At 39.1% G+C, this 17442-nt stretch overlaps 1 protein-coding gene across 2 annotated transcripts in view; it reads right to left on the minus strand.

Annotated features, from left to right (window-relative positions):
- LOC124775056 (serine/threonine-protein kinase mTOR) overlaps nt 1–17442 on the minus strand; it is a 269759-nt gene that overhangs the window by 129662 nt on the left and 122655 nt on the right. The window contains exon 20 of one of the 2 annotated variants that reach the window (XM_047249846.1): nt 5579–5623. The exons of the other annotated variant lie outside the window; for it this stretch is intronic. Within the exon in view, the coding sequence (XP_047105802.1) occupies nt 5579–5623 (45 nt within the window). The remainder of the gene's footprint in view (nt 1–5578; nt 5624–17442) is intronic. 2 annotated transcript variants of the gene reach the window in all.

The following is a 17442-nucleotide window of genomic DNA, read 5'->3' on the forward strand; positions in this document are numbered from 1 at the left end:
CTACTATTTTTCAATTTAATTTCAATAATTGAGCAGACACAAGATTCACTGAAAGTAGGTTTTCAAATAGCTGGCACCGTTTCTGCTCCAAGGACAAAAATTCAATGTTAATCTATTAAATTATCTCAGTGCTCAAATCACACAACATTATTTAAACTTGAGCTTTCAAACAAATTCACCCTCTTCCTGATCAGGAGCTGATTGGCTTATTAGACTGAAATGTTTTGCTAAACTGGAGCTCTGTGTTAAAATCAGTGGTAGAAATTTGCCCATGCACTATTAAATTCAACAGAGACAGGCTATAATCGTAGTGAACCCTGGGGGACAGCTGCTGTAAGCAGGAATTCATTCACAAACAAATAATATTAAATACTTGGTTTCAAAGGGAAGTGATAGGGTGGCCACCATTCTCCTATCACCTCATAATTATGACCCCTGGGGTAGGGAGAACTGGACTCTCTTCACTGTCTGTGGCCCACATTTATGCATTCATATCCAACCTCAGGTGACATCACACGATCAATGAGGAACTTCTATGAAGTTTGGAAGGTAGGAGCCGAGGTACTGGCGGACGTTAAGCTGTGAGGAAGGGTCATGAGTCGTGCTTGGGTAGCTCAGTCGGTAGAGCACTTGCCCGCGAAAGGCAAAGGACCTGAGGTCGAGTCTCAGTTGGGCACACAGTTTTAATCTGCCAGGAAATTTCAATATGAGGTCTGCTCAAAAAATTCTGGAAAATTCGTAATTTTGTGCCAATAGTGTGTTCGAGTGAAATACAGTTGGCATAGCTGCATGTCTGTGTTTAATGCATAACGGCAAGAAATTTCATTGTTGTATGCCTGTTAGTTAATGTTCAGAGCTGTATAGAGTAGCACATTGTGTCGCACAGTTTGTGAATTCCAAGATGGCAGAGTTACACTATGTGACCAAAAGTATATGGACACCCCCGAAACCAAACGTCTTTCGTATTGGGTGCATTGTGCTGCCACCTACTGCCAGGTACCTCGGCTGTTGACTGACAGAGACCGCTGACAGTTGAAGACGGTCTTAATATGTAATAGGCTGACATCTATCCAGACCATCACGCAGGAATTCCAAACTGTATCAGGATCCACTGCAAGTATTATGACAGTTAGGCAGGAGGTGAGAAAACTTGGATTTCACGGTTGAGTGGCTGCTCATAAGCCACACATCACGCTGGTAAATGCCAAAAGATGCCTCGCTTGGTGCAAGGAGCGTAAACATTGGACAATTGAATAGTGGAAAAATGTTGTGTGGAGTGACAAATCATGGTACACAACATGACAATCTTATGGCAGGGTGTGGGCACGGCAAATGCCTGGTGAATGTCATCTGCCAGCATGTGTAGTGTCAACAGTAAAAATTCGGAGATGGTAGTGTTTTGGTGTGCTCATGTTTTTCATGGAGTGGGTTTGCACCCCTTGTTGTTTTGCGTGGCACTATCACAGCACAGGCCTACATTGATGTTTTAAGCACCTTCTTGATTCCCACTGTTGAAGAGCAATTCAGGTTGGCGATTGCGTCTATCAACATGATTGAGCACCTGTTCATAATGCATGCACAGAGTCCTGACCTGAATCCTATAGAACACCTTCGGGATGTTTTGGAAAGCTGACTTCGTGCCAGACCTCACCTACCGACATCTATACCTCTCCTCAGTGCAGCACTCTGAAGAATGGGCTGCCATTCCCCAAGAAACCTTCCAGCACCTGACTGAATGTATGCTTGTGAGAGTGGAAGCTGTCATCAAAGCTAAAGGTGGGTCAACACCATATTGAATTCCAGCATCACCGATGGAGGGGGCCATGAACTTGTAAGTCATTTTCAGCAGGGTGTCCAGATACATTTGATCACGCAGTGCTGAAGAGCCATTAGCTGCATTAAATTTTATGTGGAACCCAAGAAAATCTTTGCAGTAGCACACCAAACGATGTAGGATGCCTACAGTGATGTGTGCTTATGCTGTACTCAGTGTTACAAATGATGCACACTGTTTAAAAATGGACAGACGGAAGTTAAAGATGACCCTCGTTCAGGATGCTCTTCGATGGCTACTGATGACATCATATCGGGAACATTGATGAATTTGTGCAGTCAATCGAAGACTGGCAATTCAAGAGATTGCTAAGGAATGTGACATTTTAATTGCATCATGTCATGAATCCCTGATAGCATCTTGGAATGCATCGTGTTGCCGCCAAGTTCATCCTGTGGCTAATGAGTGAAGACCAGAAAGACCTTCGCCTTGCAACCTGTGATGGGCTTTTGGATTGCACAAATGAGAACGATATGTTCCTGAAGTGAATCGTAACTCATGATGACACTTTTTTTATTTCCAAAGTTGAAAATCCCATTGAAAGGACAAAGATCTGCAACAACAGATGAGAGAAAAGAAATTTCACAGATGGCACTTCACGCAATCCAGTAGGTCGCATACCAAGACTATTTCCGGAAGTGGAAATGGTGTTGGAAGTAGTGCACCAATTGTGGAAACAAATATTTCGAAGGAGACCATGCACAATAAGTAAAAGGTATGCCATCCTCACAAACTCTGAGACCAGTCAATGCTCACTTCATCATGTTAAGCAACACAGCAAACAATATAGATGATGGATATTAAAACTGTCACACCATAAGAGAAACACTTAACTGACTTGACATTTGCCAAATGTCAGCAAATGTCAGATGGAAATACTACTACATAATTGGATAATGCAAGGTTCAATGTTCTGTATAGTCTACATAGTTGCACTGCTGCTTTTCTATATGATAAAGGCAATTATACCAAACCAATTCAATATATTAACTTTGGCCACATGAATCAAGAACAAATGGCCATTTCCTGCACTGTAGACAAATTTATGAGTGGCACTGAAAATCTGTAAAAGATAGTTGTATATGTAAATGGAAAAGCATACATCATCAATAAGCTTTAGGAAAGCTGCAACAAAGGCACACAATAAGCTTGGCACTCCTTAATCAACAGAGTGGCATGTCCTGAAACATAAGCAGCACAAAACTGCCACAGAAGCTACAGCTTTTGAAGACACTATTGGTACTGTTCTAAATGACATCTAACAGGCACGTTTTTCTTAACTTTTTTCCCTCAAATGAGACATTTCACTTGTCTGATAAAATGTAGTGCCATAATGTTAGAATCTGGGTGTGTGAAATCCTATTAGTAGCCATTAAACATGAAGCAGACTTACCAAAGGTTAATGTTTCCAGTAATATTTCTGTACATAAAGTTTATGGTCTCTTCTTTGCATGGAGGAAACTAAGATGGATAATATTGTCTTTACACACAAGAAAATAGTGGGTCCCCCTCAGCTCAAGATGATGTGAATAAGTTCATGCTGGATGACTTCATTGTTCAAAATGACATCCAGTTTTACCTGAACACCACAGAGGGTTGTAAGTGGTGAAGGAAATCATGTTCATCATCAGAGACTTTCTAGTACCACACAGTTTTTATCCGTAAAAGTATATAAACAGTAAATTGTTTGTACTATCTATGCCTACCACTCTACAAGATCTGTAATGCTTAGTTATTGAGGCTGCAAATTTAAAAAGGAAAAGTAACAAGTGATTACTGCATGGTGAGAAATGGTCAACCAGTTTATCATGCCACATTCTCTGCTCGTGGTCACTGCAATATACTTTAAACTTTTTTGAACTCTTTTCAGGTATTCAGTTGAGTCATGTCACTCAAATGGTGTGATATTTCAGAAAGCTAACTTGTTGCTGTCTTCAGGTGGTTATGACGACTTTCTTCCATGGGCATTATTTTATATAGCCCCTCCCTCTTGCTGTCGATCTAGCATCCATGGTACCTTTGTGAGCTCCACAAGTGAGGTGGGGAGAGAAGTGTGTGGTTCAGATATGACCTGTGGTCCTCAGTCCCTGTGCCACCACTACAGTGGTCAGGACACTGTCAATGCAGAGGAGGCACATCTTTTTGGTGTGGTGTCAGTTCTTCAGTTGAAGTAATGAGTAGATCTTCCCAAAGACTCTCACTGTGCTTCAAGTACACTATGGGATGGCTCTCAAACCTTGCTTGTTTGGAAGCCAAAGCTATTTGAAAGTGATCAAAGAACAGTTACGTTCTGTGGGAAAACTTACCCAGAGTATGTCAACTAAAGAGTTGAGACGACACCACTTTGTTGTTCTTCAAGAATACAGAAATCATTACACTGTGTGTAAATGTGAAAACACAGAGAATTCGGAACAAAGAGACAGCGTAATATTCTTCTACAGAGTTCATGTTTCCACTGAATTTAAATCATAATGTTTGGGAAATTTTAATGGTGGGCTGTGGACGACTAGATTTGCAGTACAAAGAGTGTTGACAACCTCATTAACACACTGGTGCATATCATCATATACTTTTAAGAACAACAGCGCATTCTAAGCTAATGTGTTGCCCTACAGTCCATCAGTTCAAAATCTTGAAAAGAATAACTATTCATCTGTCTTTGTGTGGAACAGGCATATCTGGATACTGGTCTCTTCTATGTATGATATTGTATTATGAAATTGCCTGACAGTTTCAAAATGTGTTTCACATCAGAACTCTATGTCAGATCTCTGGTTTTCATGGTCAATGCTCTAACTAATTAAACTATTCAAGCACATCTCACAGTTTTCAGCTGCTAATACATCTCTTCTACTTTCTAAGCTATATGAAGTTCTCCTACATATGTTGTTGGAGTAGCAACCATATGAGAACCTCTGTGAAGTTCAGAAAGTAGGAAGAGCTACTAGGAGTTTTCCAATATAGAATGGAACACTGAACAACTATCACATGAAAACCATGGTCTATTTTATTCTTAGTCTGTCCCTTCACAAGATCTGATGTCAACTGAAGACACATTGGTTCTCAGTAAAACAATAACAGTATCCTCAAAGTTGCTCAGTTCGAATGAATGAGGTATTTTACCAAGAGGTTGAATTTAGATGGGTGGGCATTCCAAAAACAAACATTCAAGATATATTCATCCAAATGTAGCACAAGCAGCAGCATGTGCTGGCGGTGATGCAGTACTTTTATGTAATCTCAATATCAAGCTGGGGATTATAGAGGGTACTGTCTTCCTCTAATGTCACAACACGCGCGCACACACACACATACACGTAGTTTCTCTTCCATGTTCTCTTCATCCCAAAGCTTCAAAGCTAGATTTAAACACTGTCAATCTTCTGTGCAGTTTATATGACTTTGATAACAGCAGACTTTTAACATGTATCAGTTTTAATAGCCATAAATTGGTTACGCAAACTCATTTTCCCATGTCTGAAATGTCATCCTGGAAACACTGCTTAGAATCTAGGTTGACAACCAACTTCCGATTTACATATCTGAGTGACAATGGCAAGTACAACTCACTTCAATTTGTCATTAAAGTAGAAGAAAGCTCTTCTACCTAAAATTAATATTTTACTCTTCCTGAAAAAGAATCCAAATAACAAATAACTCATAACAATATTCTTAAAATATACTCTGGCTGAAATCTGAGCCCAAGTCAAAAGAAAAAAAATTAATATATCAAAGCTTCCTTACCAGGTCACAATCATCCCACATGTCCAAACACAAAGGTTTAGCTAACTGAAAGTCAAGATAAATGAAATTTAGACTACTTTTATAAACTCTGTTTGGAATACATGAGAAAAATAAAAACCACATATGTGCACAATTTTGTTATGATACGAGTAATGTCATTTAATATAACCTGAGAATAAGTGAATTCATGCTGTGTGTCAGTGCTGAAAGGTTATTGCGCATATCGTCACATTTTTTCTGGAGCGATTAATGGTACATTTATATTTTGTTTACAGACTATCCACACACATTAAATATCTTAGAAAGCATGGTATTCTGTTCAGGTTGCCACAAAAGTTAAAATGTGGAATCTAAAGATTAGTATAGCCTACAATTAAGTTCCACATCAACACTAGGGATTTTATTTAATTATTCTTATTTAAAAAAAAATAAATAAATAAAAAAAAAAAAGGAACCTGTTCTTTACATCAGCGAGCATTCCAGGCTTTGCACTAGAATTTAATTTTTAAATCACTAAGGAAAATACAACACGAGCTTATGAGCATTATAAATGAATTACAGGAAGCAAAACATAGAGGATACAGGAATATATTTTCAAACAACTGTATTAAAATCTGAAGTAAATACTCTACACATTTGTCAACTAAATTTACTTCTTTTAAAGTATGTAATGCTTAGGAAATAAAATACAGAGAACATTTAAATGTTAAACTGTATGAAGGTCGTAATAACAAGGTGCAGATAATATCGCATTGATCAGCAAACCCACAACTTCTTATTGTTAGTTAAATAATTATGTTTAGCAAAGCGCAATCCTCTAAACTAATCTCATAAAAATATCGTGACTAGAGCACAAGGTTTTACATACTTTGAAGGGTGAAGACGGGTCATTGATTAAAGTGTCATTTCAATACCAAGCCATTGCATAAGCAATTCTACTTCTTTCTTTTTTTGTCATAACAGCAGAATATTATTACGAACATTACCAGTTCCAACTACATATCTCCAGAATCCATATGTCACATATGGTAAATAGATTCAGGTGGTGAGTGTATAGCAGAGACTAGTAATGGTTGTTATCACGTTCTGCAGTTATGATTAAAAGAAATAAAAGGAAGCATGTAATATATCACTAACTTTTCTTTTTAGATGAAATTTATCTTTTTCCTTTGTATAATCTCTTCTCAGAAAGGAACACATAATAAACAGTAAAAAAAGTATACTTTCTGTTGTTGATAATGATTATTTGTTTAAGGAGACCAAACACCTAAAGTCATCAGTCTCCTATACTCCCCTCCATGATGGAATCAGTGTATCCCATCTGTCTACATCCAAAGTAAATTCTGCATGCAAGTATGAGACAGTTTTCTAAATGTTTTTGTTGATGCATCTGGGATGGGAAATGGATACCAGCCCAGTATTCACCTAGTGGGATGTGGGAAATTGCCAGAAAAATCACTTCCACACTGACTGGCACACCGCCCCTTGTCGTTAATTCACCAGGCGCATTCAAATGCATGGGCAGCATACCTCACCACCCCGAAAGTGGGCACTTTAACACGCACAGCTATGCGGGCAGGAAAGTATACACTTTATCTTAAAAAGTACTACCATTTCATCCACTTTATAATGTACTTTGTATTACAACCAAGAACAGACATTACTTTCTCCAGGACAAAATGCATATTTAGCAGGACAGACACACACTGACAACTGAGAATACTAGACAAACCACAAATATTATAACAACAGAAATACCATGATGGAAACAATAAACAATAATGAGGCAAGACAACCACTCAACTGAGCTGATTTTTGAGTGACACAAGAAATATGTAACAGCTCTTGAATGATACTAACTATTAAGTTACCCTATGCTCATGATCCTACTCCCATGGAACACTATCATTTTAAGTACCCTCCAAATATCGAACCACCACCACATTCCTAGTCCTTTTGGTCATCTACATTCTGACCCATAATTATTTCTCCTTCAACACCAATTAAAAAAAAAAAAAAAATTGTGTTGCCTGGTTTACACACACTGACAATCTTCTTGATGTGGATCAGTGGGAAGGACAGCACCTGGTTTTTCATCCACAATCTGTTCCACATTAAAAAGTCCCTACCCTACAGCCTCAGCATCTGCATTGCAAAGCATAAAGTTGGCAAATATGACAATTATTCTTCCAGAAGCTTTCCAGACAGACAGTATCCCATCCAGTTAGTCCAGAGACGAATTTCCCATAACCTCTCCCCCTGTGCCATCAACAAGCCTATTGCTGCATCATTCACAATTACTCCTTTACCACACAGGACACATTGTCCGGCAAGGCTTCACTTATCTCCCATCATAGTATTCTATTGTCCACCCTATCTATGCAGTGTCCAAGTTCTATGACAACCATCCATTCTTAAACCATATGGGTCTGTCCCTTGTGGATGACCCATCTGTAACATCAGCTCAATATACCCAGCTGACATCTACTGCAACCTTGTTGGAAACCATTATTATTCTATACAACCTGCTCTTCCAATGATGCCCTATGGGGCACAGGCACCTGTCCAAAGTGCAAGGCCACTGGAATACAATACATACAATATGTTATGGGTCAGCTGCCCACCAGCCCCATGTGTGAAAGCAACCAAGTTACATATCAGCTATGCTGAAATTACCGAGCAGAATTCTATGAAGAGATGACAACTAATCAGCTGTCTAATCACACAAATGACCACAGCCAAAGTGTGACTAACCGCAAACTCAAACTTTCAGTTGTTGAACACCACAGACTTCAGAATGTGCTGCAGTACTCTTGCCATATCTGGATCTTCATCTCCCCCTTCCCAACAGGCACAAGCTCCTCTGAACTATGTAAATGGAGACTTTCCCTCCAACATATCCTTTGTTTTTGCCATCTCCCAGGTCCAAGCCTCTGCTAGTCCCCATACTACTCCTTCCATTCCATTAGTTTTCCTTCCTGTCATTTTCTACATCATTCCTCGACTATCCAAATATTGTAGTTATCTCTTTCCCCAGCCCCCCACACTTTCTCCCATCATATAATATTACGCCCTTAGTGAGTCTACTGTGTTTCTTTTTCGTGCCTCCCATCCTCCCTGTTCCCTCTTTCTACATCTACATGTGCACTTTGCAAACCATTGTGAGGTGCATGGCAGAGGGTATGTCTCATCGTACCATCCAGTTCCATTCACATATGGAGTGCAGCAAGAATCTTTTTTCGAATGCTTCTTTGCTTACAGTAATTATTCTAATTTTATACTTAAGATACCTATGTGAGTGATACACAGGGGGTGGTAGTACATTCCTAGTGTCATCATTTAAAGTTTGTTCTTGAAACTTTGTGAACAGACTTTCTCCAGACAGATTATGTATATATTCAAGAGTTTTCAACTTCAGTTGCTTCAGTATCTCTGTGACAACTCCCCTATGGATTAAACAAACCTCTGACCATTTGTGCTGCCCTTCTCTGTATACGTTCCAATATCCCCTGTTAGTCCCATTTGGTATGTATCCCACACACCTGAACAATATTCTACGGCCAGTCAGACGAGCGATTTGTAAGCAAACTCCTTTGTAGACTGGTTGTACTTTCCTAGTATTCTATGAATAAACAAGTCTACCACCTGCTTTACCCATGACTGAACCTATGTGATCACTCCATTTCATATCCCTACAAAGTGTTACATTCAGGTATTTGTATGAGTTGGGCAATTCCAACAGTGACTCATTGATATTATAGTTATAGTACACTACATTTTTTTTCCTTTTTTGAGTGCACTATTTTAATTTATGGACATTTAAAGCAAGATGCCAAACCTTGCACAACTTTGAAATCTTATCAACATCCGACTGAATATTTATGCTGCTTCCTTCAGAGAGTATTTCATTATAGATAACCACATCATCTGCAAAAAGCATGATGTTACTATTAATACTGTCTGCAAGATCATTAATATACAACTTGAACAGGAAGGGTCCCACCACACTTCCATGGGGTACACCTGAAGTTACTTCTACATCTGATGATGACTCCATCCAAGATAGCATGCTGCGTCCTCCCTACCAAAAAAGTCCACAATCCAGTCACAAGCTGCACTTGATGCCTCATATAATTGTAATTTTGACAATAAGCACAGGTGTGGTACAAATGCTTTTTTGAAATTGAGAAATACTGCATCTACCTGATTGCCTCGATCCAAAGCTTTCAGTCTGTCGTGTGAGAAAAGTGCGAGTTGGGTTTCACATGACTGATGTTTTCAAAATCCATGCTGGCTGGCATTGAGGAGGCCATTCTATTCAAGATACCTCATTATGTTTGAGCTCAGAATATGTTCTAAAATTCTACGCCAAATCAATGTCAAGGATATTGGATAGTAGTTTTGTGGATTACTTCTACTAGCCTTCTTGTGGCAGGATGTGACCAGTGTTTTTCCAAGTACTGGGCATGGTTTTGTGTTCAAGGGATCTACAATAGATTATAGTTAGAAGAGCTGAAAATTCAGAATACAATCTGACAGGGGCAACATCAGGTTCTGGAGCTTTGTTCAATTTTAACGATTTCCACTGCTTCTCAACACTACTCACACTAATACTTATTTCTTTCATCTTTTCAGTGGTATTAGGATTAAATTGGGGCAGTTCTCCCAGGTTTTCTTTTGTAAAGGAACATTTGAAACAGATTTAAGCATTTCAGCTTTTGCTTCGCTATCCTCAATTTCACTTCCTGTCTCATTTGCTAGGAACTGCTCACTAACTTTGATTTCACTGACATCCTTCACATATGATCAGAAATTCTTTGGGTTCTGTAAAACATCATTTGACAATATTCTATTGTGGTGATCATTGATGGAAGCACACATGCTCTCTTGACAGCCAAATGCGTTTCATTCAGCATCTCCCTATCTGCATCCCTACACTTTGTTTTACACCTATTATGTAGCAATCTCTATTTCTTTAGACATTTCTTTACAGTGACTGTATACCATGGAGGTTCCCTCTCATTACAAACTGTTCTACTGGGTACATATCTATCCAATGCATGGCCAACTATTATTTTAAATTTGAGTCATAATTCCTCTACATGCTCCTGCCCTGTGCTGAAAGTTTCAAGTTCCTGATTGAAATATGGCACTACTAATTTTTTATCTACTTTACTGAATACATGAATTAATAGAGGGAAACATTCCACATGGGAAAAATATATCTAAAAACAAAGATGATGTGACTTACCAAACGAAAGCGCTGGCATGTCGATAGACACACAAACAAACACAAACCTACACACAAAATTCAAGCTTTCGCAACAAACTGTTGCCTCATCAGGAAAGAGGGAAGGAGAGGGAAGAACGAAAGGATGTGGGTTTTAAGGGAGAGGGTAAGGAGTCATTCCAATCCCGGGAGCGGAAAGACTTACCTTAGGGGGAAAAAAGGACGGGTATACACTCGCGCACACACACACATATCCATCCACACATATACAGACACAAGCAGACATCAATGTCTGCTTGTCCTTTCGTCCTTCCCTCTTTCCTGATGAGGCAACAGTTTGTTGCAAAAGCTTGAATTTTGTGTGTATGTTTGTGTGTCTATCGACGTGCCAGCGCTTTCGTTTGGTAAGTCACATCATCTTTGTTTACTGAATACATGTATATTTCTGCTTGTTTTAGTTGTCCTTTGTACTGCATTAATCGCTGCTGCCACAACCGCGTCATGGTCACTGATACCAGTTTCGATGTAGACGTCCTCAAAGAGGTCAGGTGTATTTGTTGCCAGTAGGTACAATATATTTCCATCATAAGTCAGTTTCCTAGCTATCTGTTCTAGGTAGTGTTAGTGTCCACCACTAACAAAATTATAATTTTCTCAATTAATTGTTGAATGAATAAGGTCTCCACCGATGATTACAGTATGATTGAGGAACTTACATACGAGTGAAGTGAGATTTTCTCTAATGTTTTCTGTTACATTAGGAGATGAGTCTGATGAGTGATAGTAGGATCCAATTATCCTTTTGTGCCCACCCTTGATACTGAGTCTTGCCCAAACAACCTCACACGGAGCTTCAATTTCTACTTCAATCGATTTGAGTTTTTTGTTTACTGCGACGAATGCACCACCTCCATTTTCTATTTGCCTATCCTTTTGATATACATTTAACTATTCTCCAAAAATCTCACAGCTATCAGTTTCAGGTTTCAAACAGCTTTCTGTACCAAGTATTATGTGGGCTTAACTGCTTTCCATGAGCACTTCAAGCTCTGGCACTTTGTTGCAAATGCTTTGGCAGTTTACTATTACAATTTTAATATTCTCATCTGTGGGAGACATTTCTTTCTCTCTTACACTGATACTTCTAGGTTTTCTACAGTTATTATCTGGATTGGATGGAGAGTTGCCTAATCTTAAAATCCCTTGTGTGCACCCCACACACAGTCAGCTACCTGGGTAACAGCCTCTTATGTGCAGTGCACACCTGATCTATTTAGGGGGTCCTTCAGTTCTCAACCCTATAGGCCAAGTGCAGAAAGTTGCAGCCTAGCTTGTCACAGAACCTTCAAAGTCTCTGGTTCAGTCCTTCCACTCAACTCAGAACCACAGGGACATAATCATTTCTGGGGATCATGGTTATCTCAACCTTCTCTGCCAGTCACTGAAATGACCCAAATATGACCTCGGAGCTCAGATGACATGCATCACTTGTTCCAACGCGTGCCACTATCTGCATTTGGTTGCACCCTGTTCCCACAATGGCTGCTGGAATAGCCTCTTCAACATGTTGAATGAGGCTCCCAGGCATACACACTAAGTGCACCTGGTGTCATTTCCTGTCCCTTGCTGCCATTTCCCTATGGGGTACCATCATTTGCCATACATTTGAACTACCAATGATTAATAAGATCCCTATCCTTTAGTGTTTGCCTCCTCTTGACACCAGACAAAACAGTTTCTCCAAAACAGGTGAAGTGAGTCCCACTGACTCTGTTTCAGTTTCAGTGAGAGAGAGCAACTCAAACTTGGCGATTATGGGGATCGGTACAACACCCTGAGTCCTTCCTGGTGCACATCCTCCCTATACAGGAAGCCTAGATCTACCACTGACCCGCCACTCGCAGTCAAGTGGTCAATTAAGGACAGAGCCTGTACTTTCTGCAGAGGAGGCTGTATTGCAGACTTTCTAGACTATGGAACCACTACCTCTCAGTCAAGTGGTTCCTTAATTATCATCATAAGGCTTAGTGTACCCCATATCAGTAATCCCAAAAAGTAAACAAATAAAAATAAAATCCTTGGCAGCTCCATGAATTGAACCTTAGTCCTCCACACGGCAGCCATCTACACTGACCACTCCGCCATGGAGGCGCACCTTTATCAACAGCCTGTGTCTTTTTGTCAGTCTTACACATCTTCTCACAATGCAAAGACATTAACACGCATTTACTATTTCTGTAATTCAAGGCATTTTTCTCCCTGCACAAAAGATCACTGTACTATGTCAACCTATAAAATGAGCCAAATGACAAACCTGTCGAGTTTGAATGGAGATAAGCACAGGAATTAATGAAGATGGTCTTCTGTATCAAAGAAATCCAGCAATGCTGCTACAATGATAACACACACAACAAATGGGATGAAGGGAAAATGGTGAGTTTTAAATTTGGCAGTAGATGAAGACGTGGGTATGATATGACACTCATTCTATCTGCATGGCAGTGATGGATCACATAACTACTATTTCTGGTTTTAGTACACTACTGAATCAATGCCATAAAAGTTATCTTGCTTCATTCATAGTTTGTTGGAGGATGCTGTGCTGCGGGCTGCGGAAGCACTCTTTTCACAGGATAACTGGCTATAATGGAGTTATGAGCACACACAGTAGCATGTTAATTAGCTAGAAATTGTCTTTTATGATTGTCTTACTTCAATTTCAACTACAGTGTTTCTTAAGAAAGTGTGAAATGCTAGAGATGTGAATATTATCTCATAGAGAACATTTCCCAAGTATTCTAAGCATTCATCAGTATTGCTTGGCAACGGCTGAGTTCAAATTGATAGCATTCCACCACCAAGCTGCATTTCAAAGAAAGGATGCTCATCCAAATATTTAAAGAAATATTCACAATGTTTTCTCTATAATTCAAATTCCACTTCCTTGATATGTTGCCAATTGAACAATTCTTGGCTCTGGTACACTATCAGAGACTGAGTGAAGCCACAAAGTAGAGGAGCCCTTAGCTTTTGTGTGTGTGTGTGTGTGTGTGTGTGTTTTATGTTCCAAAAAGAATGCCGTGATTTTGAACAGGTGGTACTGAAAAGCTGTTCAAGTGAAGATAAAATAACTAAGTTTTGTTTATCATGTCATATGGGGCCAAATGTTGACCTTAACATGCGTAAAAGAGTTGCCCATTGGCATGTCACCACTTTGACTCACATGCCAGCACAATGCTGACTGTGCAAAAGATGGCACAGTGTTCTTTGGTATGCTTAGTTTAAATAAATTGTTAATATGCAGTGTCGCTTTTGGGAAACCTGTCCAGGACAAAATGCACCCAACAACAAAGCTCTTCACCACTGGTTCAACCAATTTCAAGATTCAAGCCCAAACAATTACTGCTTGTCACGTCTTTCGTGCAATGCCCAATATAACAGAAAATGTTACTTCGTTTCCCATTAAAAACAAAAATATTTTTAAATCAGAATTTTACTAGCCCTTTCAATAGAGTGCTCCCACATTAGCCTCTTACAATATTTGTTTGATTGATATGTATTAACAGGAACAGTAAAACATGGAGAATAAACAGCAATCCAGCAGCAGCTAAGCAGTGCTGCATGCTTGGCAGTAGCATCAGCACAGGCACAGGCCAGGACAATGCTGTCACTGCCAGAGTATTGCTTTTCTTCAAGTTTTACTATTCCTGTTAACACAGTGATAAAACAAGTATCACACAAGACTAATCTGGGAGAGCTCTATCAAATGGGCATGTAAAATTCCATTTTAAAACTAATTTGCTTGTAATGGGAAACAAACCAATGCTTTACATCGACACTGGCCGTCGCATGAAAAACATAACCAGCAGTAATTGTTGAAGCTGACTCCATCTACACAATGCTAAAATGAAACTGCAAATATCTGCTCAAATGCCAGATAAATGTGCATGACGACTCGTAGGACAGCCACCATGTACAGATATTAAAAATCACTTATTTTTTGCTACTATAAGAGTTAGCTACACTAAATTTAAACGATTTTGTGTGATTTCTTCAGAGAGTTTAAAATTTTAATGGGCAGTAATGTATCCGTGGAGATATCCTGAACAGTTAGCACTACCTCTGCTAAAAAATTTTTCTTGGCATAAACTAGACATTCAGTTATTATGAAGTTCACATGGTGAATAACAGTTCAGTATTTTCAATTATGTAACACAGGAATAATTACCCACATAAAACAGTCATTTCCTTTATTATAAGCATTAAGACATTGGCTAGAATACAGAAGTACCAATATTACTGCCTGACATCGACCAGCACACTTCACAATAATGTACTAAACACCAAATATTAACATAAAAATGTATGGCCATTTCTCTGCATGGAATAAAAATTTGTCATGTTGCTAACTGCAGTTGGAAAATCATAACCCTTCTGTCTGCCTCTATGAATAGCTATGCTAAAATGTGACACCCTCCACTACACAGCTGCACAGTGTATTCCTCAGACCAATGTGAACAACTTCAATAGTTCCCAGAATGAGATTTTCACTCTGCAGTGGATTGTGTGCTTATATGAAACTTCCTGGCAGATTAAAACTGTGTGCCGGACCGAGACTCAAACTCGGGACCTTTGCGAGCAAGTGTTCTACCAACTGAGCTTCCCAAGCATGACTCACAATCCATCCTCACAATTTTACTTCCACCGATACCAGATTAAAACTGTGCACTGGATCGAGACTCGAAATTTGGCCGTGAGTCGTGCTTGGGTAGCTCAGTTGGTAGAGCACTTGCCCATGAAGGGCAAAGGTTCCGAGTTTGAGTCTTGGTTGGCATACAGTTTTAATCTGGCAGGAAGTTCCAACTCCTATAGTTGTTTCACTGCTCTCATGTCTTGTAGGTTCCTTCTCCTAAAAACAATTTCTCTGGAAGACAGACATGGAAAGGAAGGCATCCATTGCTACAACACTTACACCCTTCATTACCACAAACCCCCCACGTTACCTCTTAGCTAGCCTTTGTCCACTACCTCCTTCTGGCTCCTTCCTAGTCCCCTGCCCACTCCTACTCCATCCCATACTGCCCCTGTAAGTTCACACTTTTTTGCCCCTTACTTTATTTGTAGTTATAGAGCTACATCTTTTTATTAAAATTTTCATTAGCTATGTTCTAATTCAGGCACCTATGATAAAGTCACTTTCTGCATAAAAGTGAGAGAAAATTCTTAGAGGATGTGTATGGTGGATGGAACTAACACTCTCCCCACAAAAGTAAGTAAATAAATAGACAAATAAAAACAGTGTACTTCCAATCATTCGTGTGCAAATTATCCAGCTTGCAGATTATTTGTATATCTAAAAAAAGAAAAAAGATACGTATTGCACACATAGGGACCAGCAACATTACAGGCCAGTGGCAGATGATACGCCGGACCAACAGCAGAAGACGATTGCAACGAGCCGTTCCTGAGCACGTGCAGACATTGGCCACCGATGCTGCCACTACTACTCGTCCAGCATACACCGTATCAAATACATGCTTGGAAATATCTCAATTATCATGTTTTTTGATTGTTCATGCTTCTTCTCCCTCTCTTACCCCAAATAATCAGCAGTATACTGTAATTGTAAACCATGAATATTATGAGGCTATCAAATATAACTAAGTTCATCTGCTGGCACGAGGAGGTAATCCAGCAGAAGTAAAGCTTATAAGAAGAGATGAGATAAGCACAGAAAATCACTGTATGAAGAAAAGGTCAAGTTTAATGGTTGTCACCTGTTCCTGTTCATTCCACTGTGTCATCCTGAATATTTTAGTCAGGCAGAGAAGGATCAGAGATAAAGTTGTATCAACAACACCATAAGAGAGACAACATAAGCTTGGATTACAGAAGGATGGGCTAGGTAAAGATCACGAACTTTTCTTAGAAACAATACTAACAATAATATGTCTAGTTATCAAAAGTGTGACAGAGAAATACTATATACATACTGATGTTTGCCTATTTAAGTTAACATTAAGGAATTATCAGAAATCCAGTTGCTCAAATGACTTTTTGTGCAATGCCAAAAGATGGTCCACAAAGGTTGAAACTAGCAGCACATTTTAATAAAGGCTGCACAGCAGATGTTGGTGTTTATAAACATGTATTTCCTTATACTGAAATATGTCTGAAATGATTTAGAGAAACCCCACAAACTTATACCTGGATGACTGGATAGGGATTTCAACTCCTCTCATATGTAAGTCTAGTGCATCTTACATATTCTCCATTTATTCTATTAGGCATGATGGTGAATTATGGTCAAAGGGTTGTCTTTACTGTAGTATTACTGTACACTTTCAGCTTCATGTTTGCATACTAGAAATCAAAGCTAATCTTAAGGTTTTAATTGTATTTTAAGGAAAGTACAGGGTGATTCAAAAAGAATACCACAACTTTAAAAATGTGTATTTAATGAAAGAAACATAATATAACCTTCTGTTATACATCATTACAAAGAGTATTTAAAAAGGTTTTTTTTTCACTCAAAAACAAGTTCAGAGATGTTCAATATGGCCCCCTTCAGACACTCGAGCAATATCAACCCGATACTCCAACTCGTTCCACACTCTCTGTAGCATATCAGGCG

Source organism: Schistocerca piceifrons, chromosome 2, assembly GCF_021461385.2.
Source record: "Schistocerca piceifrons isolate TAMUIC-IGC-003096 chromosome 2, iqSchPice1.1, whole genome shotgun sequence".
NCBI classification, from domain to species: Eukaryota; Metazoa; Arthropoda; class Insecta; order Orthoptera; family Acrididae; genus Schistocerca; species Schistocerca piceifrons.